At 36.4% G+C, this 24624-nt stretch overlaps 1 protein-coding gene across 4 annotated transcripts; it reads right to left on the bottom strand.

Moving 5' to 3' along the window:
- Window positions 1–455: 455 nt before the first annotated feature.
- On the bottom strand, window positions 456–23078 carry LOC112043403 (E3 ubiquitin-protein ligase Bre1). 4 transcript variants are annotated; one of them, XM_052881526.1, is made up of 18 exons: window positions 22861–23078; window positions 22553–22711; window positions 21700–21886; window positions 20548–20733; window positions 18768–18988; window positions 17738–18004; window positions 17273–17446; window positions 16297–16554; window positions 15258–15359; window positions 14518–14654; window positions 13357–13510; window positions 11952–12107; window positions 10884–11075; window positions 9927–10119; window positions 8692–8786; window positions 8335–8466; window positions 7234–7434; window positions 456–7190 (listed from the first exon to the last, which is right to left on the bottom strand). In XM_052881526.1, the coding sequence occupies exons 2-17, from the start codon at window positions 22703–22705 to the stop codon at window positions 7282–7284; spliced, it is 2760 nt and encodes a 919-aa protein (XP_052737486.1). In that variant the 5' UTR covers window positions 22706–22711; window positions 22861–23078; the 3' UTR covers window positions 456–7190; window positions 7234–7281. The 4 variants fall into 4 exon arrangements, with proteins under 4 accessions (XP_052737486.1, XP_023934575.2, XP_023934591.2 ...); XM_024078807.2 differs by having other exon boundaries at window positions 456–7434; XM_024078823.2 differs by having other exon boundaries at window positions 456–7434; window positions 14518–14633; window positions 22861–23077.
- Window positions 23079–24624: the final 1546 nt, after the last annotated feature.

A 24624-nucleotide genomic window follows, 5' to 3' on the forward strand; every position in this document is an offset into this window, starting at 1 on the left:
ATGGCTGGATGGCGGCACACACCCGTGTGGTAAAATCCAGGCCTGCGAATGGCCTACCCGCATGCCCAGCGTAGTCATTCTTTGGGCATTCACCTTACATGGATACAGCCAAAAACAAACAACCCCTAGTCCCCGCTATTCCCTGGCTCTGGCAGCGGTTGTGGTAACGGCGGGGCAAGGGGTGTCGACAATAACGAGGATATCAAGTGGGTTGCAGGGAGCCGCTGGATGCTGGCGGTTCGAGACTGTTGTGCTTGGAGGTCCAAGAGTTGTGCAAGAGGCCTATGTCCGGCAGTGGATGATTATCGGCTGATAATGAAGTTCTAATAAATTTAGCGAGATGCAGATGTTTGTAATTTGCCTTTTTTGAAAATTAAATTTCAAGTAGGTTGAAAATTCCTCAGAATCAGTTTTCAACTTTATCAGTAGTTAATAATGAAAAAATAAACAAATAATATTTTTTAAACATTTATTCCATTTAATTTAATACATATCTATTACATAAAGATATACACAGTTGAGTTACAATGCCTCAGCCAGGCGCGTTACGATCATTGCTTTACGTATCGCCAAAGCCCGACATGGTGTTGCCATGTTTTCGTACACACATACAACCTTGGGAGTAATTGTGTAACTTGATCGGATCCGTTTGCACGCAAAGTCATTCCATTATAATTGTCTAACTAGTCAAAGAGTTTTCCTAGGAGTTTGACATTTATTTGACGTATATTTTATTCAATGGAGCTGTCAAACGGATCAAGATACGCAATTACCCACCTGGTAGAGTGCGCGCAAGATAAGTCTGATCACGACTGGCGGCGCAATCATGTTGTCAGCTTTAGTGATCTCTTTTACCCGCCAATAGATAGATAGAGATAGACAACAAGATGGCGGCGCTTTAGATTAGTTCCAATTTTGGTCACGCGCAAACTTATCGTGCGCGCACTCTATACGCTATGATCGCTTGCTACAACCGGACATAGGCGAGACGTAACAGTAAAATAGAGCGTGTACAACGCGGTTTATATAAATTTAGGTCATTATTAATACACATTCAATTGAACCACAAACATACAAAGCCACATATTTTGTCATTTAATGTTAATGAATGATATAAAATTGAGAAGAATTACATTCAGACGCCGGAAAATTTAGAAGAATCACAACTTTAATATAATTCAGAGCATCAGGAGTGAGTTTTTGGGAATTTAACGAATAATTTACCCAATTTAAAGATAAAGAAAAAAATTTTAAATACATTATTTTTTTATTCAGAATAAAAATCAACATTAAAAATAAATTAATACTCATATTCCTGTAATTTATTTCAAGATTACTAAAATTAGGTGCGGTAACGATTTTTGGGTTTACCACCCAAAATTCAAAAAATGTTCGCACTCGACTAAAATACTAAAGTAGTCTGTACGGCCTCTAACAATAAGTGCGACAACGGTCAGTTAGTACCAAAATGTAGTGATTTTCGGAAATATTACTGCTTGCAAAAACTCACACTCAAGGCACAAATACAATAAATGCCAGCAAAAAAGATAGTGGACTGAAGGTGGAATTTTATTTATCTACAGTCAACACGTGACGTGTCGACACGACAAATAATATCTGGTGTGTCGACACGTGGTTCAAGATAAGTGTGAACGTTTTCATACTAAAAGGATGAAACCGATTCTGTTCTCGATACGTCACGACACGACACATCAGATAAATATAATTCCAGCTTATTTGTTTAAGGTATTCTATTAATTCTGTGATAACTCATTTTGTCTACTCGATAGACGACTAACCAACTGCGACATAAATAGTTCGCTCTGACCAAAGACCTTCCTAACCACCTAAGCGTATAAAAACGCAAATTTCAAATTTCAAAATTCGTTACCCAAAACATGGGATAGATACAAAAAGTACGACTCCTTTCCCAAACGAGGAACTCATAATTCTCTTGATTTATCTCTTCTTTCCTTCTTAGAATACCAATATGTATTCGCTAACTGTACAGTTCACAAAAAAAAAATCATTAATAACATAAATATTTTACATATTTCAATCTTTTACAAACTATTGTTGAAATGTATAAAATAGGGCATCCTGTTATAGAGGCCCTAAACGGACACGAAACTCTGCGCCTATTTTGAACAAGAGGTGCCCAATTGGTCTATTACAATCTACAGCATAATCATAAAATACTTCCTAAAATGTTTACATTTAACTGTCGATATTTTCATTAAATATTAGTAAACACAATAAAACTATTAGATAAATTAAATTCGAAACTAACTCTGCCACCTCCTCACTACTGACCAAAGTGACATATCCTTACATCACAATACAGTAATACTACGAGATTGCAAACTTCGATGCTTTTCCAAAGGAAGGTAAAACGTACCGTTTGTTTTATATACTAACTAGCTGACGCCGCGCGGTTTTACCCGCGTGGTTCCGTTCCCATAGGAATATGGGGATAACATATAGCCTATAGCCTTCCTCGATAAATGGGCTATCTAACACAGAAAGAATTTTTCAAATCGGACCAGTAGTTCCTAAGATTAGCGCGTTCAATCAAACAAACAAACTCTTCAGCTTTATTATATTAGTATAGATATTAAAAATGATTGTTTGTTTACATTGAATAGTCTCTTGAACTACTAAACCGATTAGAAAAAACTCTTTCACTGTTGGGAAGCTACAATAACCCAGAGTGTAGTCATAGTACATAGTAAATATATTGAATTTCTTTTATATTTAAATAGTTTTTGAACCACAAGAGAAAATGAAAAAAAAAGGTGTAACTTTCAGAACTACAAGTATAAGACCAAACAAAGACTATAGAGAGATGAAAATACTATCTAACTATCAATTTAAATTAAACGTAGTATAAAACAAAGTTCTAGAATTAAATATGAAAATTGGAAATTTCAAGCACTCACAGTGAAGTCAACAATATAAATCTTCGCGATACTTCAATTATGCGTTTATTATTATTTTTTTACTATAAGGTATAATAGAGATAATCTTCTTTTTTGCAGTATTTGCATGTTTTTTTTTTTTAATTTACGTAATTAAAAAAAATAAGGCAAACTGTCTGCGCGCTGAGCATAGCACATCCTTTTCCAAAATATAATAAAACAAATGTGATATTCATTTTACCTCAGCACATTTGCAATCTTGTAGTAAATGTATTAAGAGTTCAAAAGTTCTATCGTCACTTCTAAAACCATTTCTTGCGCGCAAGGGTTTAGAAACGAATACAACGTGTATTCGTTTTCTTTTAACTCTGTCCATCTCAATAAGGGCGCGCACACATGAGCTAATTTTCAATCCTATTTTTTTTTATAATTTCTCCACGAAATTGTTGCGGAATTAAAAATATGGTCGCGCGCCCTAAGAGTAAGATCAATGGAGGTCATTTTAAAAAGAAAATAAAAGGATAAAAAATATCTATCACCCCAAGTAAGAGCAGAGCACAATATTAAATTATTAACCCAATGAAAGTTAAACCTAAAAATATAAATATGTATATCAGTCAGTGGGCTGTCGTTATTTTCCATTATAGTCTATTTTCCTATCTACAATACAATTGTTATAACTACATAGCTACTACATTATGGACTATTAACACAATAGAAATTACAAAAATATGAAATAAATATTTATTCTGAAGTTCAACGCAAGTCATTATCGATATAGGAGATCGATGTTTAAAGTTAATAAGCTTTAAACATCGATCTCCTATTAAAAAGTGGATGCACAATCAGCGACCAAAAAACGTCCCCACTCAATGAGTGCCAAACACAATTTCGTGGCACTCAATTCAAGTAGTCGCATTTGCAAATTCAACCTTAAACTCAATACTTAAGGTTAAATTTGCTCTGAATTTGGGATTTTTGGACTATAGTTAAAGGCCTTTAGGTATAATTTTCTTAACCAATAATTCTAAAACTGTCAAAGCAAAATTGGCCAGTTTATAAGTGAAATTTTCTACATGATTGTGCGTCCTTTTATTATGATAAGAGGTCAATGGCTTTAAATCATGTTCCATTGAAACCGGACGCAAAAAATATCGGAGACGGGCTGACATCAGAAATGGATTTAGCGGGCAAAAACAATTATTTGCAGACATTAAATAATATATCTGGACAGGATAATATGTCCATAATAAAGTAGAAGAATTATGCTTACATCACTATACACATATGTATAACTAAAGAATAAACTATATTCAATTGTTCGACTTCATTTTAATCTAAATATACAACAACAATATAATAATAATAATGATAAACGGCGCGCGCCACCGCAAGTTGCAAAATGCACATTAAATCTTAGACAACGATTGCGTTTACATAACTCATAATTAAATACATGGAAAGTATCACTATAAAATAAGGAATGAATGATCTAGCATGTCCAATACTATTTACTTATTAAAAATAGTTGTGAATTTTTTGATATTTCAAAGTTTTACATGTAGAATAAATTATTTAATTCATTTGTATTTTTATTATCCCAAACAAAAGTTACACAATAAGATATTATATTACAATTGTATAATATATGATAAGAGCCGGTGCATATCTGCGAAGCATAGCGTAACTGCCATGTAAACTCTTTACAATGTCACTCGGTTTAACGACTAACTTCTTAAAACGTCCAAATTGCCTGTCTTTGGTTGGTTTAATTTGTAGAAATACCCAATAATGTACGCTGTACCCAATATTATATAGCGTCACGCGAACTGTATTTAAAGACAAAAATACAGAATAGTATTTTCTGAGTTGCTAAAATTGATAAGTACTGCAGCTGAGGACGTTTTTTTTCCTGTTTTTATGTTTTATTATTTTGCGCGTATCTACTACGCATACGTACCGTAAATTTTTATATAATAAATCTCGTTCTTTGTACGACGAACGAAACTGTAAACATGGTCAGTAAACGAAAATATTATATTGTCAAAAAGTTTTAATAATTCGCTTAATAGTGACGGGCGAAAATATTAGTTTTGTGAAGTCGCAGATAGATAAAAAAATGCTGCAAGCTTAGCAGTATCGAAAATCTGCGAAGAAATTAAAGAAACCTTTTATTTTTCTCCATTCAACGACCACTCTCTCTGGTCTGTAAATGGTTAATAACTCCGAAAAGTGTCGTTATAAAGAGTTTACACAAATAAATAAAGTCAGAAGTTATTAAACATGATAAATAATCCCCGAGAGGCGGTAAAGCATAGCTGTTAATTGAATTCATTTTATTTCATTGCCAGCAATGCCAATAAAAGTTTGTAGAAAAATACTCTTCGCTGCACATCGCCGATATGCACCGACCCTAACAGTTCTAGTATAGCTTGTGTTTTTATTACATAACTCCAAAATGGAGTATTAATTCTTATCAGCAACTTTTACTGTTAATCAGGATAATTGATAAATTACTACAGAAAGTGAAAATATAATGAAAATTCGCTAATAAAGTACCAAGTCATATACTAAGAGGCACAATTATCCGCCCACTTTAATACACTAGCGTCAAATTAAAGTGGGCGGATAATTGTGCCTCTGAGTATATATATCGCAAGTTTTATGTCATAGTTCATAATTACATCCATTTCGAAGGAATTATATAGAACATCAATACGCCCATAATTTGTGATTATTACAAAAATTTCTTAGTTTATTTTTATTAAATATACTAACGAACATTTTCGATAAGAGTACAAATATACCATAATAAAGTTTCCATGATTATTTTATAATACTCTTTTGCTTATATTTTTTTATTAAATAACATATAGCAAATTCAATAGTCAGTGTGTACGTACATTTTCACTTACATATGCTAGTTTTTAGTATAAAAAAGCTTAGAAAGCATGTCTAAATATCATTATAGAACGATTGGCTTTGACTGTAGGTAACTATCTATAATAATAATCGAATCCTATACATTAAACCAACGCAAAAACGAGTTTAATTATTTGTTATTGGTTCATATAAATAACCCAATACCAAAATTATTTAATTGAGAGATCAATTTCTGAAGACCAATCAGCTGATTCATGAATTTGGCAAATCAGTGCCTATTAAAAAAAGTAGACATTTCCTAAAACTATCCAAAATATTTATCATTGTAGTAAGTAGAGTCAGGTCAATCAAGATGAACATGATTTTTGGATTTGAAAAAGCATTTTTGCCTTAGTTTTTAATTCCAATAATCCATTTAAAGAACTTGATCTTAGTTTAATTAATTGATTATAATTATTATAACAATGTGATCAAATTACGAATTTATTATTGAAAAATCTTGTAGACGATTATAAATCACAGATTAGATAGATTAAAATTATAGCTAAAGTATTGAATTCACCTGATACTTCATGTGACAAAAAATTAGTTCCAAGATTATAATTTCATCACAAAATCTTTTTAATTCGACAGAATCTTTTATTTCACATACTTAATGAATATTGATTTAAATTAATCAAAGAAATTTTTGATACAGATATAGGTTACAAAGACCTCAGTGTTATCTCCCGGAATCTTTTAATATTGCTGACCCGGGTAAAAATTCCACTTTCAGGAAATTGTGAGGCAGATTTCCCCCAAAAGGTAGTGTTGTACTTGGGGCATATGTGCTTAAATTGGTACTCATGAGGTCGAGTGGGTAAAAACCATATTAACAGTGGAAAAGTGCAGTATTTAGTTCCTCACTGTATAAATAAAAATCACAATAGGGTAGTTGACTTATATCAAATTCAATTTAAACAATATTCAACTTGAATTGAATTTCGGACCCTTATTCATAGATTAAGGGTCATTTTTCCAAACGTCAAAAACGCTGTCGTCCATTGTGTGACGTCGAAGGAATAAACGTCAAACTTATAATTTTGTGTTTAGTCTTAACGTGACTTCATGAAACATTTAAAATATAGACCATCATGACCAACAACGTTTTGGCTCGTATTTTCAAAAAAAAATTATGTATTGTGTTGTTGTTTGTTTCAAAAAAATATAATATTTTTTTTCAATTTAGTAGAACGCTAATGAACAATTTAAGACACTTTAAAAAAGTGTCAACTAGCCCATTATAATGTCAAGTAGCTTGAACTTCAAGTTAGATATTGAGGAACATCTATTAATATGGCCAAAGAGTCCCGCTCGATATATCCTCCCAAAGCAGTTACCTCAAATACCTCGTCAAAATAAATTAAAGGTGTACATCACTAGATACAGTTGGTCGTCAAAATAAATAAAGGTGTACATCACTAGATGTAGGCCGCCGTACCTAAGTGGAGAGGTAGAGCCGGTGGTAGTCGTTGGCGCCGAAGGCCGCGTTACACTTGGGGCACTTCCGCTGGCGTGTCTCGTAGCGCGTGCGCAGGCAGTCCCAGCAGAACACGTGGAAGCACTTCGTGAGCACGGCGTCTTTGCGTTTCACCTGAAAAACAGAGACAATGTAATAAATCTAGGGCTTTCGAAGGTCAGGAGCTAATAGGGATGATGTCTGATGACAGTTTTTTTTAATTGTATATAAATTAGGAGTATGCTAATAGTACAGCAATTTTGTAAAAGTAACAGAGTATCTGCGATCGTTACTTTTGGAGCTACAGGGATTTAAAGGGTCAGATTTGCGGCGCTGCCGCGAATCTCTGAAAATCGCCCCATACAAATACAACCGTTACGATTTAATGACGTAGGTCCATAATGATTGTTAGATTTGTATGGGCGGTCAAACAAAATTACTAATATCTTTGTTATTTATGCGTTTATGTTTATAGTTCAAATATTGAAAAATGTCACATTTAATGTAAGAAAGCTAAAACTTATTTATGGAAGGTCAATGATAATTACCCGAATTTGTCATAAAAATCAATATATTCAAACCTAGTCATCATCCCTATTAAGGGCCTCATAAAATGAGTTACTCAGCGACCGATGGAGTGAGCTCAGAATTGTCTCAGCATGTTTCAGTTGAGCCAATATCGCAAAGATGAAGTAGCAAATGGCGGGCACAAGCTGAAGAACTTCAAGGCCCTAACTGCAACTCTTAGATGGAACTTCCACTAGGACCGACCGAAAACATCAAGATTACCTGATAAGCAATATGAAAACGTGGATTACGGTGCCACAAGAACTTTTCAGCTGTCTTTGCTGAGTACGCTAGGAGAAGAAATTAGTTAGTACTTGTTTTCCGCAATATGGCGAGGGTTTTAATTTTTCTGCACATGCTATATTCAATGGAAAGTACCCTATACGGCTCGAAGGACCAAGAAATTACCTTGAAAATCGCAAGGATCTTTTGGTATAGAGGGTGTTTTTTTGCTGTATTGGCAAGTACCTTGCACGAAGGGCAGGTGAGGGTCTCCTTGTACTCGCGGATCTCCTCCAGCAACACCTCGTCCATGCTGCTGCCGGCCTGCTCCATCTTCTTCATCCGCTCCGCCTTGCGCCGTAATACCGCCAGCTCTTCCTGAAAACGTAACGAATATTATGTGAAGCAAACTTTATACTGCTTTTTTTTTCTTTTTCACATAGATTTTAATGAAAAATTCGTTAAAATCTATATGGAAAAGAAGTGCACTTCACAACTTTTAAGTTTTATTAAGGATAACAAAGCAGAAAAATACGGAATATAAAAAATAATCACATACAATCATATACTTATCGAATGATTACTATTAGAAGTTGTACTTACGTGTAACCGTTTCGTTTTATAAGCTTCTGCTTCGAGTGCACTAGTTTTCTCCGCGACAACTTGTTGCGCTTCTTTCATTTGTGCGTGGTACTTTTCTGAAATGTATCATTTTGAATTTTAATTGTTTTGTGACTCTAACTCATGAAGAACGAGTACCTGCTGGCCTATTCGCTAACCTTGAGTAACTTCAGTGGATAAACACGAAATTTATCGACTAGCTATTATTAACAATTCTTAAGTCACGTGAGTTCTTATTGACTAATTACTTATTGCTAACTAATCAACATTATTAACCATTGTAATTTTCGATAACAATGGGCATTACGGAATACGAAAAATGCGGTTGTTACAGATGTGTTAATTTGACTAGGTGGCTAATAGACCAAAGCTTTTACAAGACAGCAGGTCTGGAATAAGCAATTTTTATTAAGAATGGATCGATGAACGCTCAGGCTTCATAGAAATTTCAGAACCACGATATTTAATTATATTTTTGAATTTCCTGCGCACATGACTGAAGTAAAACTTCTTTAGCTCTCCATTTCAACATCTGTTCACTTTTTCTTCTTCTTCTTGGTGTAGCGGCTCTGCAGGTCTCTGTATTACCATCGATCTATTGTGTTCACCACTGACTACATTTCCCCTTCAATACTGCTGGCCCCCAGGCTGGAACGGTGTTTACCTCCTCCGGGTTTACGATTAAATGCCCTAGATGGAGGTAGCGTTTATGTATTAGAACTGGGCAATTGAATAATGAGGAGAGGTATTTCCGTCAGAGTCTGCACAGATCTGTGACCTCACCCGATTACACTTTTCGTAATGGATTCACCAGTTTACTTCCCAAGTTAAGCATGCATAAAACAGTTTATATCCCTTTCTGTTCTCAGACCAATTATTGTATAGGTTTGGACCTGCCTCGCTAGACGTTACTTTTCTGTCAAAGTATATGATCAACGAAATAATGCGATTTTAAAAACTGTCTCTATAGAATCGATGTTAAATAGTTGTAATCGTGTTCGTCGGTTAAAGAGCTCCGTAAAAATACCTTTTCGTGTAATTGAATTGTGTAAAAAACGGGCAAAAACTTCTAGTTTAGTATAAGATATATACCAAATCTAAGCTCATTTTCCTCAGAAAATGACAGACAATTTTGTTCGTGACTGTGAGTGCGATACAGGTCCTTCTATAATTGGTCTGAGTTTCTGTTAGCCCCCTCGATTTGCCGGTCAACTCACCAAGGTGCAGTTTGAGGTCGGCAGCCGACTGCGCAGACTCGATGGCCTTCCGCTTGTGCATCTCCATGGCCTGCTGGCGCAGCAGCAGCTCCTTCTCCACGGCCGACAGCGTGTTCTGCAGCAGCCGCTCCTTCTCCTCCAGCCGCCGCGCCACCAGCCCCATCGACTCGATCTGCTGGTCCCGCGTCACTACCTAACGTTGACAAATTCCAATCCCTTTATTTTAAGCACAGACATAAGACGTAACTAGATTTATAAAGTGTCAATTCTTTGTATTGAAACCAGCGTACCCACGGGGCGTGGCCTAAATGGCTGTTTAATATTTAGTGAAAAATGAAATATGTCACCCTTACTTTAGAGTTGAATATTATTTATTCCTTTTGTCACAGAACAAAACAAGACTGCTAGTACATGCGCGGACACGCTTGCGATGTTCCGCGCACCCGGGTGTACGCGGGCCGCGCCCCTAGTTTTGACGTTTATGACTCAATTGGAAATGCCTTGCTTCAAAACTGAGAGGGCTTGTCTATGGATACAGGTGGGTTTGTCAATTAATATTGAATAATCTTTCATTTCTTCCAAAGAAACCCATTTTAGACTGTGTTTACAATTAAGAGGTAACTTGTTAAGTATTAACAAGAAATTAAGTACTTTTTAATTAAGTACGTTAGAGTCCCAAAGTGCTGGAATGGCGACCCCGCACTAGTAAGCGCAGTGTTGGCCGACCCCCCACCAGGTGGACTGACGACATCAAGCGAGTCGCAGGGATTCGCTGGATGCAGACGGCTCAGTATTGTGATGTTTGGAAGTCCCTACAAAAGGCCTATGTCCTGCAGTGGACGTCCGTCGGCTGATATGATGAAGTACCTTTGGTCTAAGTTACCAAGTTTAGTCCTAAAAATTGTGAATGCTAATGACAAATTAGTATCGATAATTTTTACAATCGATATCTCTTACCTGCTCTTGTAAAAGTTGCTTCTCTTCCCTCAGCAATTTGTGCAGCGAATTAGCCTTTATCCTCTCAGACATAAGTTTGAAATTGGCGTCATCTTTTTCCCTCAGCTGCTGAATTAGCCTCGAGTTCTGCTCCTGCATGTCTTCAAACGCTTGCCCGGTCACCTCCATCTCGTTGAGCAGCGCTTCTTCCTCCTATCGAGAATAAACTCAATCAAAACAAAAAAAAAATGAGAGTCCTTTACACTACACGACAGAAGAAAAACTTTTTCAAAAATAAAAAAACAAAGCGCCATCTATGAGCCTGAGTATGTCAAATGCAACTTTAGCTGTGCGAATTAAAAATGTGGATGCAATCGTTTAGTATGAGTTGCCTATATATCCACAACATAACAATCCACAAGAAAGGAACGTAATGTAAGGACAAGGAGGACGTTTGGAAGAAGGATTGTTTCAAAGTTCTCTAAAAACGCCATCTATCGGTAGTTTAAAACACTTTCACTATGCATTTAAATGGTAGCACATTCCGCCCGATTACGCTTATCATTAAGCATTCACCAACAGCTGATTTAGCTGGTCTAGCTGTTTTATCTATGACTAGTATACGCCGTGCGGTTTTACCCGCGTCGTTCCCTTTCCCTTAGGAATAAAATATAGGATAGTATAGCTTCCCAACAGAGAAAGATTTTTTTTAGATTGGTTAAGTAGTTTCAGAGCCTATTCACTGCAAACAAACAAACAAATCTTTCCTATCTATACTAATATTATAAAGCAGAAGAGTTTGTTTGTTTGTTTGATTGAACGCGCTAATCTCAGGAACTACTGGTCCGATTTGAAAAGTATTTTCAGTGATAGATAGCCCATTTATCGAGGAAGGCTATAGACTATATTATATTTTCAAAAAAATTAGGGATCCTTCCTGAAAAAGCAAAAATGTAACCCACCTCGGGTTTTATTAGGTTAGATTAAAATAATGTAATACAACTTTGCAGAACACATCATTTTCTACAAAAAGTGTCGCGACAGCATATATCTTCTATATTTTATTCTAAGATAGTATAGATAACTCACTTGCGAGCCAGCGAAGGGCCTGGCGAAGGTGTGCAGCGGGTCGGCGTTGGGGCGCGCGCACGACAGCTGCTTCTGCAGCTCGTACTTCTGCTCCTCCAGCTGTTTGATCTTCCGCAGGGCATCCTCGTCCGCCACTCGCCTCTCGCGTTTACTTTCCTAAACGAATATAATAAACCTTTTTCAACTGATGACATGATAAAGGAGGTATTCTTTCATTATTTGTGTCAATTTTGTTTTGAGTATATTTCCTTGACCTGGTTTATTTTTATCGACATTGGACCTCGTATATTTGATTCTCTAGTAAACTTCTACTACTTTACTAGAGCAGCCATAGTAAAAGTGTGTTCCGCGGAACGCTAGGGTTCCGCGAGAGTTTAGAAAAAAATAAACAAAACACCTCTCTCAGGTCGATTGATCGATCACAAAACAGTTTCATACCTCCCACTAGTTTTTTTTCTTTTTTAATATCTTCTATTATTATACTTATTATGTAGTAACTAAGTGTGTAATAAGTAGTAACTGTTACATTGTACTTTTATTATTAATTAATAAAGAATACATTTACAAAAACAATCTTTTTATTGTAGGATTCTGTCAAGTATTTCGCTTTCCAAGAGGGTTCCCGTCATCAAAAAAATTTGAGAACCTGGTACAGCGGTTCTCAAATTTTTTAATTTCAAAAAGTACAATGTAACAGTTACTACTTATTACACTCTTAGTAAGTTACTACATAACAAGTATAAGAGAATCAAATATGGAATTATAGTAATTGCAGTATTGGCCGGTTTTTTGGTCTAAAACAAAGTGTAACGTAACTATGGTCAAAGACTTGGCACTACTTTCAAAGTCGTAGATAAAACATACGAGTTCTTATAAACGGCTGATAGTTTATATCAAGTTTCTTTTACTACGTACTCATAAAAGACATTACATATTCAAATATTTATCATCATCATTAACAGTCGATGGACGTCTACTGCTGGACATAGGCCTCTTGCATGAACCTTCAAACAAAACGGTCTCGACTCGAGACCTTTACATCAGACTTTTTTTTGTTTTTTTTTTTAGTCTACAAGTTAGCTCTTGACTACAATCCCACCTGATGGTAAGTGATGATGCAATCTAAGATAGAAGCGGGCTAACTTGTTAAGAGTAGGATAAAATCCACACTCCTTTCGGTTTCTACACGACATCGTACCGGAAGGCTAAATCGCTTGGCAGTACGTCTTTGTCGGTTGGGTGGTAACCAGCCAGACCTGGACCAATTAAGAAAACCTCAATCGGCTCAGCCGGGGATCGAACCCAGGACCTCCGCCTTGTAAATCCACCACGCATACCACTGCGCCAAGGAGGCCGTCTAAGGCCTTTTAGGAAGATTAATATGACTATGGTGTAATAGTCATACCTGCGCCATTTTTGCTTTCTGTCGATGGTCCTCGAGCTCCTGGCGCGCCTTACGTTCTGCCGCCATCAGCTGCACCTTGTCTCTCTGCTCCTTGCTCACTCCCTTGTACATGTCCAGCAGAAGCTTCAGCTCTTTCTGCTCGTTCACGGCCTTTCTGAACATACAACAATAATATTTCATCTCATCTGATGTTAAATGACAACGTAGATTGCACTTTTGTGAACACAAAGTTTTAATTATAATTTAATTCAGTTTTTTCATTATAATTTTCAACCACAATAAATCTCAACCCAACATTGCTTTCTTGTCATTTATGCATTTATTGTCGCTGAGAATATACAAACAATAAGAAAACTAATGTCGAACAAAGGTTGTGATTCACAACATTTGTCTGGACAACTTAATTGAAAAAACAAACTATAACCAAAATAAGACCCTAGAACGGCAAAGACCTTGAATGGAGTCACGCACTTGTGAACGTTGTGTGTAAAGTTAAGACGTCTTTGATAGTCTCTCTCTCACTCTCCCCGCCTATCCCAAGTTACCCATAAAGAATTACACAACAAGGAATGTGCACAGCTCAACCGGACGACGAGCGACTTATATCGCAAGTCGTTCCCGCCAACTGATCGCTACCCCTCTCTAAATCCCTACTCTTTACAAAACAAGTAGCGCAACATAGCGTCAGCACGAGCCAACACGAGATCTAGCGACTTCATATCCGTCCCAGACAACTATTTCCAACAATATAGTCTAATGGGCTAGTTGACATTTTTTTTAATTGTCCATCATATATACTCAGAGGCACAATTATCCGCCCACTTTAGTATACTCGCGTCATATTAAAGTGGGCGGATAATTGTGCCTCTGAGTATATTATCATATTTTTTTGAGACGTAAATACAAAACAATTTTAATTTTTAAATGTTATTTTGACAATACGAGCCAAAACGCTGTTGGCTATGATGGTATATTTTATTGTTTCATGACGTCACAAACACTAAACCTATGCCTGTGTATCGAAGTCTAAGCTTCCAATTTCTACAACTACTCTTTTGTATGTATTGTCTATACACGTTTCTTTCTTTCTAAACATGCTACAGTTAAGTTCATTTTTAAGTTATCTGTGACAAATTGAGAAAAATGAAGCTTGAAGCATACTTGAGCTGCTGCTTGAGGTCCTTGATGATCTGATCCTGTTCCTGCAACTTGGCGCGGTTGTGCTCCTTGTTCCCGGCGCCCTTGTTCTCGGGCCCGGCGGCGGCGCCTTCCTCGCCCTGGACACAGTCATCAGCTAACTTTAACAATATATTTATAAACATGGATTAAGATTTATAACTTGATTTTCTTCAAATTAAACTGTTTTTTTTTTTTTACAATTTCGATATAATTACCTTTTAATTATAAATACAAATACAAAGAAACGTTTATTCAATAGAAACAGTTTTTATAAATGTGTTAGATCGTCGTTTCTTTTTCTTTAACAGGTGTAATGTCTAGCGAGGCAGGTCTGTATATAATTTGTCTGAGGTCATTGCATATTTCTGTGATAGTATTTGTACGATAGAATGGTAAAGAAAGAAGGAACATCAGTTAAAAGTGAATACTACCTCAGAGCCGTGATAGTGCCCAGTGGATATAATTTCTGCCTCCGATTCCGGAGGGTGTGGGGTTGAATCCGGTCTGAGGCATGCACCTTAAATTTTTCAGTTGTGTGTATTTTAAGAAATTAAATATCACATGTCTCAAACAGTGAATGAAAACATCGTGACGAAACCTGCATACCAGAGGATTTTCTTAATTGTTAGACCTGCGTGGTGGACTAAGGCCCCCTCATCCTGAGAGGCAACTCGTGCTCAACAGTGAGCCGAATTTGGGTTGTTAATGATGATGATGACTACCTCAGGGTCGGGTTCCTCTTTCTTGACGACGAGCGGCTTCTCATCAGGCTGCTCGGTGCTGGCACCGCCGCGTGTGTTGGCTTCTTCCATTTCTTTGCGGATCTACAAATTATAAAGTTTTAATGACAAATAGTGCTTTGGATAACTCATCCCTCATCTGTTTTTTTATTACACTACAAACAAGTCTGAAGGTAAATGAAGAGGCAGATATGGTGCCTAGAATTGTCAAAATGGAATTTTAATATTTTGAAGAAGACACGATTTTTTTTTACGCAAAAAAGTATTTTTCATTTTCAAAAGTATTTTTAAGTTAATTTTGAGATTTTTTTGAACCAGCATAAATATTTTTTTTGTTTCGCTACCTTATCTACAAATTAAACATAGACAATACAGTAAAAGTGTTGGAAAACAGCCAATAACTGGAATTGAATTTATATCTGGTGTAAACTGTCAACGTAACATGTAGTTAAAAAAAAACATAAAATTGTAGACAGAGAAGCATGAAACAAAAAAAACCTTAAATAGCCATAAAACTGCCATAAACGAACGCGAAAAATTCATAAATAATGTTGTCAGCTACTAAAAAAAATCATTTTATTTTATTAACAAAAAAAAATGCAGGTTCCAAAAAAACATTTAATATAGGTTTTAAGCCCTATATTTTATGTTATTTTAAGGTAGAAATAATTTGTTCTGCTTAGTTGACACTCGGAATAAAGGCCCAGCCTCCATACCAAATTGGGAGTTGGAGAAAGAGAGGGCGATATCTCCGGTTCGCCGTGATTGGTCCACAATTAGTCGTAGTCTTCACGAAATAATTGGGTCGCATGTTAGACTGACACGTCGCCAAACCCCTCACAGAGTGCTACTGGAGAACCAACGTATATGCGTTTCCCCATATTGTGCTACACAACTACCCACCCTAATGTCCACCTATTACCCACTCCTAATACAGCCTTTCCCGACTAGCTGGAGGGGAATGGCAATATTGGTCATAATAAAAAAAAATATGCCAAATAATCATGAAAAAAATATTTACCTTATTTAACTCCTGACTAGTATCCTTATACTTTCTCTTGTACCGATGCACTTCTCCCTTCAGCTGCTGGTTGTGGTTCTGCAGCGACGTGATGAGGTGCCTCATCTCCCTGTTGATCGGTCCGGTTTGTTCGTTGGCTGCCAAGTTCTGCTCGAACTCGATCCTCAGCATCTCGTACTCTTTCCTAAGCTGGCCCAGTACATCTTCTAGTTGGATCATTTCTGCCCGCAGCGCTTTTTGCCGTGCCAATTCTTCGCTCTGTAATATTTTTTATACGTTTTTAATGTTAAAAATTATTATTATTGTAATTAAAGGCTAAGCAGCGTTCGCTGATGCGCATATATTGTTGTGCTTCTTATTGCTTCATATATTTATCCAGCCTATCCAGCCTCGCTCCAGCTCAAATGACATACTTATTTCTGTTATTTTGATACAAAACCAGATTCCTAAACTGATTTTTGTAAAAACTCTATTATTGGACCAATCTAGAAAACTAATAAAAATAATATTGAAAAGATTGTTAATAAATTACCAAATTATGAGGTAACAATACAAAATTCATTGTGAACCTCCTTTCTTTATGTTGGTTAAAAACAAAATTAATGATTTTAATTTCATGAATAAACATTGTGTTACGGAGAACCCTATTACTAGAGACACGATTCATAATCGCTCGTACATGTTACGTTGTTTGCCATTACAGGTCGGTTAGTTTTTTACAATCTTTGTTATTGTTTTTTATCGAATTTCGCGGAATGAAAACACGCATGTGAAATAGTCTGGATTATTGTTACGATTATAAATAAGTGACAGATTCGATGTTCGGGGCAGTTGACTTTTGGAGCAAAGCAAAATAAAATCAAGTGTTACCAGCATACAAGTGAACTCGGCTACGATTTTGGACAACAAATTGCCTACATTTGGAAGTGTGTATTGATACTTGGATTAAGGAGTGGAATAATCCTCGAAACTGTACCTCCATCATCTCAATCTGCCGCATGTGCAAGTTCTTGGCGCTCTGCAGCTGCAGCCTCGTCTCGTCCAGCGCAGTCTTCATCTGCATGGACTCGTTGTAGAGCACCGAGAACTGACTCTGGAGACACTTGTACTCTGTTGTCTCCACTATCACCGACTCTGGTAGTTGACGGATCTAAAATTATATTATTTTTTAATTTACATTCATCATTCATCATTATCAACCCACTTTCGGCTCACTATTCAACACAAGTCTCCTATCAGAATGAGAGGGTGTAGGCCTTAGTCCACCACACTCGCCCAATACGGATTGGCAGACTTCACACACCTAGAGAATTAAGAAAATTCTCAGGTTTCCTAACAATGTTTTTCCGTCACCGTTTGAAACAAGTGTTATTTAATTTCTTAAAATGCATATAACTGAAAAGTTGGACTTTGTGTGATTACAACAGATAAATATACTCACATCCATTTTAAGCTTTTCCAGCTCTTTGAGCGTGTCTCGGTGCTGTCTGTGCAGGCGGTCCAGTTCAGCCAGCCTGTTGTTCGCCAGCTCCCTCTGCTCCTCCAGTTCTGCTGCGACATCCTCGAGCTTGGCGTTGACGACAGGATGTGGAGCCGCGATGGCTGGTCCAGAGCTGGTGCCTGCAGCCGTTCCTGACTGATGATATGTCTTGAGCTTCTCTATTGCCTCGGCCAAGTGATTTTCTAACTTATCGTTTCTTGATCGCACCTAAAATATATTACACAGAATTGAAAATAAACTAAATCCTACAGACTCATAAAATAGAGTGCAGCAAACACATTATTAATACAATAAACATTTTAACACATCAATTTAACAACATAAAAAAACAAAACGAAAAACATCACACTATTTTCATAATTTCTCTTATCTTAAAAATCTAAAATCTCTATAAATCTGTCTCTAATGAATGAATCTATCTCAAAAATCTTAATGGACCAATATTTAAGACAAGACTTTTTTTTTATTCATGTTGCACATCCATCTTTCAGTCACCAACTTACATAATATGTGTACCAAATTTGAACTCAATTGAGATGGTTAGGGAATTAGCTGTGACATACAGACACATGAGACAGACCCTGTGTTCATACTGTTTCCACTTTTGGTACTGAGGTCTCTCTCTCCGCGTCGTGTTCCTCACTACTGAGGGTCGTGACCCCTATCACACATACATGACTTTTTCCCGCACGATGTCACGCTATGCGGGTCGGATGTTCGCGACTTGTAGAGCTTCGTGTACTTTTGTATCGAGAGTGGTGCTGATTTGATCTTGAAAGTCTTTTCGAGATGTTGAGTTGTTTCAACACCGATGCATTGGTCCTATGCGCTGTCCACGGAATACGGAGCATTCTTCGCCAGCACCACATCTCAAAGGCGTCTATGCGATGCCGATCAGCTGATTTGATAGTCCATGTCTCAGCTGCATATGTGGTACTGAGCTACAAAACCCTAATAACAAAGAGGTTACCTTCATCAATTCATACTGCAAGTCATCAATTTGATTTTTCAGCTCAGCATTCTCTGTATCTCTGCTGTTGACTGCATCTTGTAGTTGAGCCACGCGCAGGGTCATGGCATGATGGCTCTCATGCAGGGTGGTGCACAGCCCTTGCAAGCGACAGTTCTCTGCCGTTACTTCTTCATTGGTTGCACGGATTACCTCATCTAGCGATGGTGCTGGGGTGCCCTCTAGAAAAAGGATTTACAATAAAAATAATAATGTTACAGAGAACCCTATTACTAGAGACATAAGGTTCATAATCATACATATCCAGTTGTTTACAACTTGAGTTGTTTTTGTTATTGTTTTTTTGTCGAATTGCGTGAAACAAACAACACGCGTGTTGGTATTCCCAGAATGGTTTAGAATTATTGTGACAGGTATAAATACGCGCCCGACGGCCTCCGTGAGGCAGTTGACTTTCGGAAAGAAGAGAAGTAACATCAAGTGATACCAGCAATACAAGTGAACAATAGTGACCTCAGATACAATCGTGGACAACAAATTGCCTATGTTTGGAAGTGTGTATTGATACTCGGATTAAGGAGTGCAATAGAGTCTCATAGGAATTACCAGGTGTTTCATTCCAAATCTCCAAAGTCTTACTCTTAAAAAAAATATAAAAAACATACATACAGCCGAACGTAGAACCTCCTCCTTTTTGGAAGTCGGTTAACAATTCTTAAAATTGTTTATTTCTCAATTTGACCATTATATTATATCACACAATAACTTTGTGTGATTATGTGTGTGTACATATAAATAAAATTGAAGAGTCTGTAGTTTCAAAATAAATGTGTTTTCACAAGAGCTTATAGTTATTTACATGATACTAAAACACAAACTTGTCTGTCTATCATTTGCCCAGGCTGAACCGATTTTAATAGGTCTCTCACTGGATGATAGAGGAGATTATTGGGCAACATAAATAATATTAGCATGGATGTATTCTTGAATGAACCACCACTTCTATTTATCTTAGTGTGGGCACTTGGGACTTACCACATATTCAACCTTAAGCTCCGGGACACAGATCTGTGCAGACTCTGCCTAGTGGCAGAGGAAACACTCCTGCGTATTCTACATAATGGGGGTGATGACTAGGTATAGAATATATTGATTTTTATGAGACATTCAGGTAAATATTAACTAATTAATATGTAAAAAACAAAGATATTTATTTTGCAAACATCCACATAGGCTGTTTGCAAAATAAATAAGATTATATAATTTAAAATATTCATAAATTTTTAGCTTTCTTACACTAAACATGACATTTTTCAATATCAGAACGATAAACTTAAAAGCAAAAATAACAAAGATATTTGTAATTTTGCTTGAACGCCCATACAAATGTAACGATCACTGAATAAACAATATCAATAACTTGTGCCATTGCGTGTTTCAGGGATATGTGGCAGTGCTGCAAATCTGACCCTTTAAATACCTGTAGCTCCTAAAGTAATGATCATAGATATCCTGGTACTTTTAGAAAATTGCTTTAATATAAGCATACTTCTAATTTACATACAATTTAAAAAACTGTCATCATCCCTATTGTCCAGCTCCAATACATAAATGCAACCTCCACCATTCCACAGTAAACCCGCTGTACCTGGCAGCAACCAGTATTGGAGGGGAAATCTAGTGAGTGGCAATCACAATCGGTCGGAAGTGGTCAACATGATACAGGGACCTTTTGAAGACCTGCAGCGTTGCTACATCAAGAAGATGGATGTATTCTTACCTTCCCCTTCTCCTTTAATAGCCTTCCATATCTTATCGTTCCTCTGCTGCAGTCTGTCAAAGGCCTGCAGTACCTTAGCCACGGCTCTTTTGCTAACTTGCACTCTGTTTGCCAGTTGTGCATCCAGCTCCTCCTTGTCCCATGTTGACAGTTGCATTAAGAATGAGGTTGTCGCCTCATTTTCATCTATAACATGGAAATTCTGGTACATATACTGAAATAAACAATATTACTTAATAATCCAAAATAACTTCTACTGAATTCTGGATTCAATTTCTGTGTGGAATAATCTGAAACACCTTATTTATTCAAGGATATGTATTAATAGAAATTAATGGAACATTCGCAGAGCCCATGTCCATGTGCTTGCCATGGATCTTTAAGTTTGTGAAGTTCGCTGCAGAATGAGTATGCACATTCATACAGACGCGAACACACCCCACCTGCAGCGTTTGTACCGTTATTGATTGATTGCACAGTCATTTGTTGCTAACTTCACAAACACAATATCTCGTGGTGGGCACTGCACATCTATATGAATGTGCATATCATTCCACAGCTAACTTCACAAACATAAAGTTCTGTGGCGAGCACTGTAAGAGCTATCATAATTATTTTTTGTAACTAACTATGCGTACATCACAAATTCTTAACATAGGAAACCCTAAATCTTTTATATACTTTACAATATAAGCCTTCCTTTTAAATCAATCTGTCTACTGTTAAAAACCAAATTGAAATCTGTTATGTAGTTTCTAAACTTCAAAAGATCTAAGCAACAACAAATGACAGGAAGCAACTTTTGATTATGCTAAGATTAAGATGTAGATCATGTACGAGTAATTTAGGTCACAACAACAAGGTAGGCATTAAAGTAGTCATGCCTCAAATTATACAAACCAGCATGAAACATGAAATGCCACAAAGTACATACAAACTATTGGTTTAAAACCCTAACATGTTGTAAACCTATAAAAATTAAAAGTCCTTAAGGGGTTCTTTGTATGTGTTAGAATGTGCTAATATCCAAGTCATGAGAAATTCATTTCTTTTGTTACAATCAGTAATGTATGTATGTACAATAACGATTATGTAAATAACAGAATATTACATTAAAAGTTTTCTGTAATTGAATAAGTCATTATAAATTACTTTTGTTTTCTGATTCATCTGCAGTCTCCGCATCGAAGCGTTGTAGCAACACTCGAATGTCTTCGTTGAGTAGATTCCAGTATCTATTAACAACGCACAGTACTGCATCATCTTGGGTCTGTCGCTTTTCAAGCTGTTCTATCCTTGCTCTCAGCTCAGCTTCACATCTGTGACGTTGCTCTATTCTCTGTAAATGTAAGACAGTTTATGGTCTGTCACCACCCTAAAGCATAATGTAGCACTCCTAGGATGTTCAAGGGAATAACACGTTTCATATTATTATATAAGCAAGTTTTTGACTACAATTGTGCCCAATGGCAAGTAGAAGAGGATGCATGCTTGGTGGAATGCACTTGTCTATAAAATCCCTAGCTACCGTTGACTTGAAAATATCATATTGAATGTGGCAGGGAAAACAGAAACTGGAAGGGCATTTTAAATCTTTGTGTTTATAAGGAAAGAGGAATAATAATATAATGATAAGTTTAGATTGACTCAGATCCTTTGGTTCATTTTTATAATCATTAAATTGGATTATAATAAAAACTACTTGAGTTAAATTGAAACATTACTCCTTCACAAGTGTGATTGCTATTCTGTGTTTTTGTCATTGAAATGTTTGCAGTTAACTTAAATTATGAAGGTCATACAACAAAAGGTCTGACAATGTCGCCTAAACATGCAATTAAGGCTAATATCTGTTGTAGGTTGTAAAAACAGCTGTAAAGTTTACATGTCAAACAGCTGACTGTTTGATAAGAAATACTTTGATTAGGATGATAATGTTCAATTAATATTAAATTTTAATGTTTACAGAAGTAAAACCTAATGTTATTCATATCTATATGGTTACCTGAGCCAATTTCTTGTTCTGGAATTGAAGCACTTTTATGTCCATCTCTTCAAGGGTGGAGACTGGTCCTATTAGGTGGGGTTCAAAGTGAACTTTTTTGATCGGCGGCTGACTGCTGCCATTGCCACCATCTTCGGCTGTACGTTTCGACATTTTGACCTGAAAAATTAGATAAAAACCATAATAGTTTCCTTTGGAAACTAGAACTATTGATTGGGTTAATACGAACAAATTAAGAAGTATAAACGGATGCATTCATTTCGTTAACGAATAGAGCGTTTTAAAATTTAGTCGGGTAATATACAAACCTGCTTGTCAATATTGACAAATCGGAATTTGTGCTTTTTATGAAAAATCTACATTCATTAGGCTATTACATTTTATTAGATCGTTCAAAGCCTATCATTTTTAAACGGCTTCATTTATTTTTAAGCAAAGAAATCAATTTAACTATAAAATTAGAGTTATCCCTTCCCTTGTACCACCTCAGCCAGCCACAGACGAACAACCTCAACAAATTCAAAATATCCAACCCATAGATAAATGATCTAACCATAGAGCAAGATGTTTAAAACTCTCAGACCAATTACCATAGGACATCAAACGCTAGAATTTACTCCTCTAACAAAAGTATATTTGATCACGATTTAACGTATTTATACAAACTGCGCCTATAGAATCGATATTTCATTGTGTTATATATATCACAAACATGTGTGTGCGACTTAAATTTAACACAGGATATATTTATTGGTGCTGAATATTTTCAATATCTTAGTTTACCTCATCCCCTTCAAAAAATTATAGACATATTTCTATACGATATTTTATTGTAGTAGTCGTTTTGCCTTGCCATCAAATACCGGTTTGTGTAGTTGCATGGCATAAAAACGCTGCACGGCAACAACTTCTGCGGTGGAATTCATAGTCGTAGTAGGGGCCCCCTAAGGGGATTATTCAGCCGCTATGTGTCGAATTCAACCCCTACGCGTTTCATAGACAAAAGAAACCCCTCATTTGACAGGAGCTGGCGGCTGACTGCTGAATTACCGATATTTGTCAGCCAAACCATCCCCTGGCATTTTTTTTTTGTTGTTATTCGTGATTTATTTATTAAAAAGTGGACTTGGAAAGTGTTAAGACTGTGTATAAACAGCGAGTTATATCAGTATCCAAGATAAATATTCGCAATTGCGTAAATCTAGTTTAATACTATGGCGTTATGGAATGTACGAAAGATTCTCATATTAGGCATAATATGCCTCTGTTTGATGAAGAATGAACACAGAAGACCCAAGAGAGGAATACCAATACCGCTATTATTATGCATTCTAGCAGCACTTCGATTCTATGTAACGGGATGTTTCCAGGTACGTACCTTTGTTCATTATCAATAATCCCCGTATTCTTACGGAAATTCCCATTTCCGTAGAAACGGGTATAAAATATAGCCTATAGAGCTCGGGGATAGTGTAGCTTCCCAACAGTGAAAGAATTTTTTAAATTGGTTCAGTAGTTCCAGAGCCTACATACCTACATACAAACAAACAAATCTTTCCTGTTTCTATTATTAATAAAGATAAATTAGGAGTAGATATAAAACCAATTAGCCCAGTGGGTATGACCTCTGCCTTTGACTATGAGGTTGTAGGTTCCCAACAGTGATAGAATCTTTCAAATCAATTCAGTAGTTCTAGATCCTATACAAAACAAACAAACAAATTTTTCCTGTTTATAATATTAGTATAGATAAATTAGGAGTAGGTCAAAATCCATATAGCCCAGTTGATATGACCTCTGCCTTCTATTTGGAGGGTGTAGGTTCAAATGCTGTCTGAAACATGCACCTCCAAATCATTTCAGTTATGTGCATTTTATGAATTTAAATGTATATCACATGTCTCATACGGTGAAGGAAAAAAATTGTCTCTACATGTGTGAAGTCTGCCAATTCACATTGGGCCAGAGTGGTGGACCTTATCCCTCTCATTCTGAGAGACTCATGCTTAACATACTCATGATGAAGAATTTAATTAGTTTGTTTGTAATCTAACCTATATAAATGTTAGGTA

The sequence above is a fragment of the Bicyclus anynana genome, chromosome 5, assembly GCF_947172395.1.
Source record: "Bicyclus anynana chromosome 5, ilBicAnyn1.1, whole genome shotgun sequence".
NCBI classification, from domain to species: Eukaryota; Metazoa; Arthropoda; class Insecta; order Lepidoptera; family Nymphalidae; genus Bicyclus; species Bicyclus anynana.

What these genes read in the sequence shown, in the direction of transcription:
- LOC112043403 (XM_052881526.1), bottom strand. Translation starts at nt 22,705, where the DNA reads ATGTCGAAACGTACAGCCGAAGATGGTGGCAATGGCAGCAGTCAGCCG. An exon ending in AGAACAAGAAATTGGCTCAG is followed by an intron (nt 21,887 to 22,552) that starts GTAACCATATAG and finishes TTACATTTACAG; the next exon opens with AGAATAGAGCAACGTCACAG. An exon ending in TATTAAAGGAGAAGGGGAAG is followed by an intron (nt 18,989 to 20,547) that starts GTAAGAATACAT and finishes TCCTTTTTCTAG; the next exon opens with AGGGCACCCCAGCACCATCG.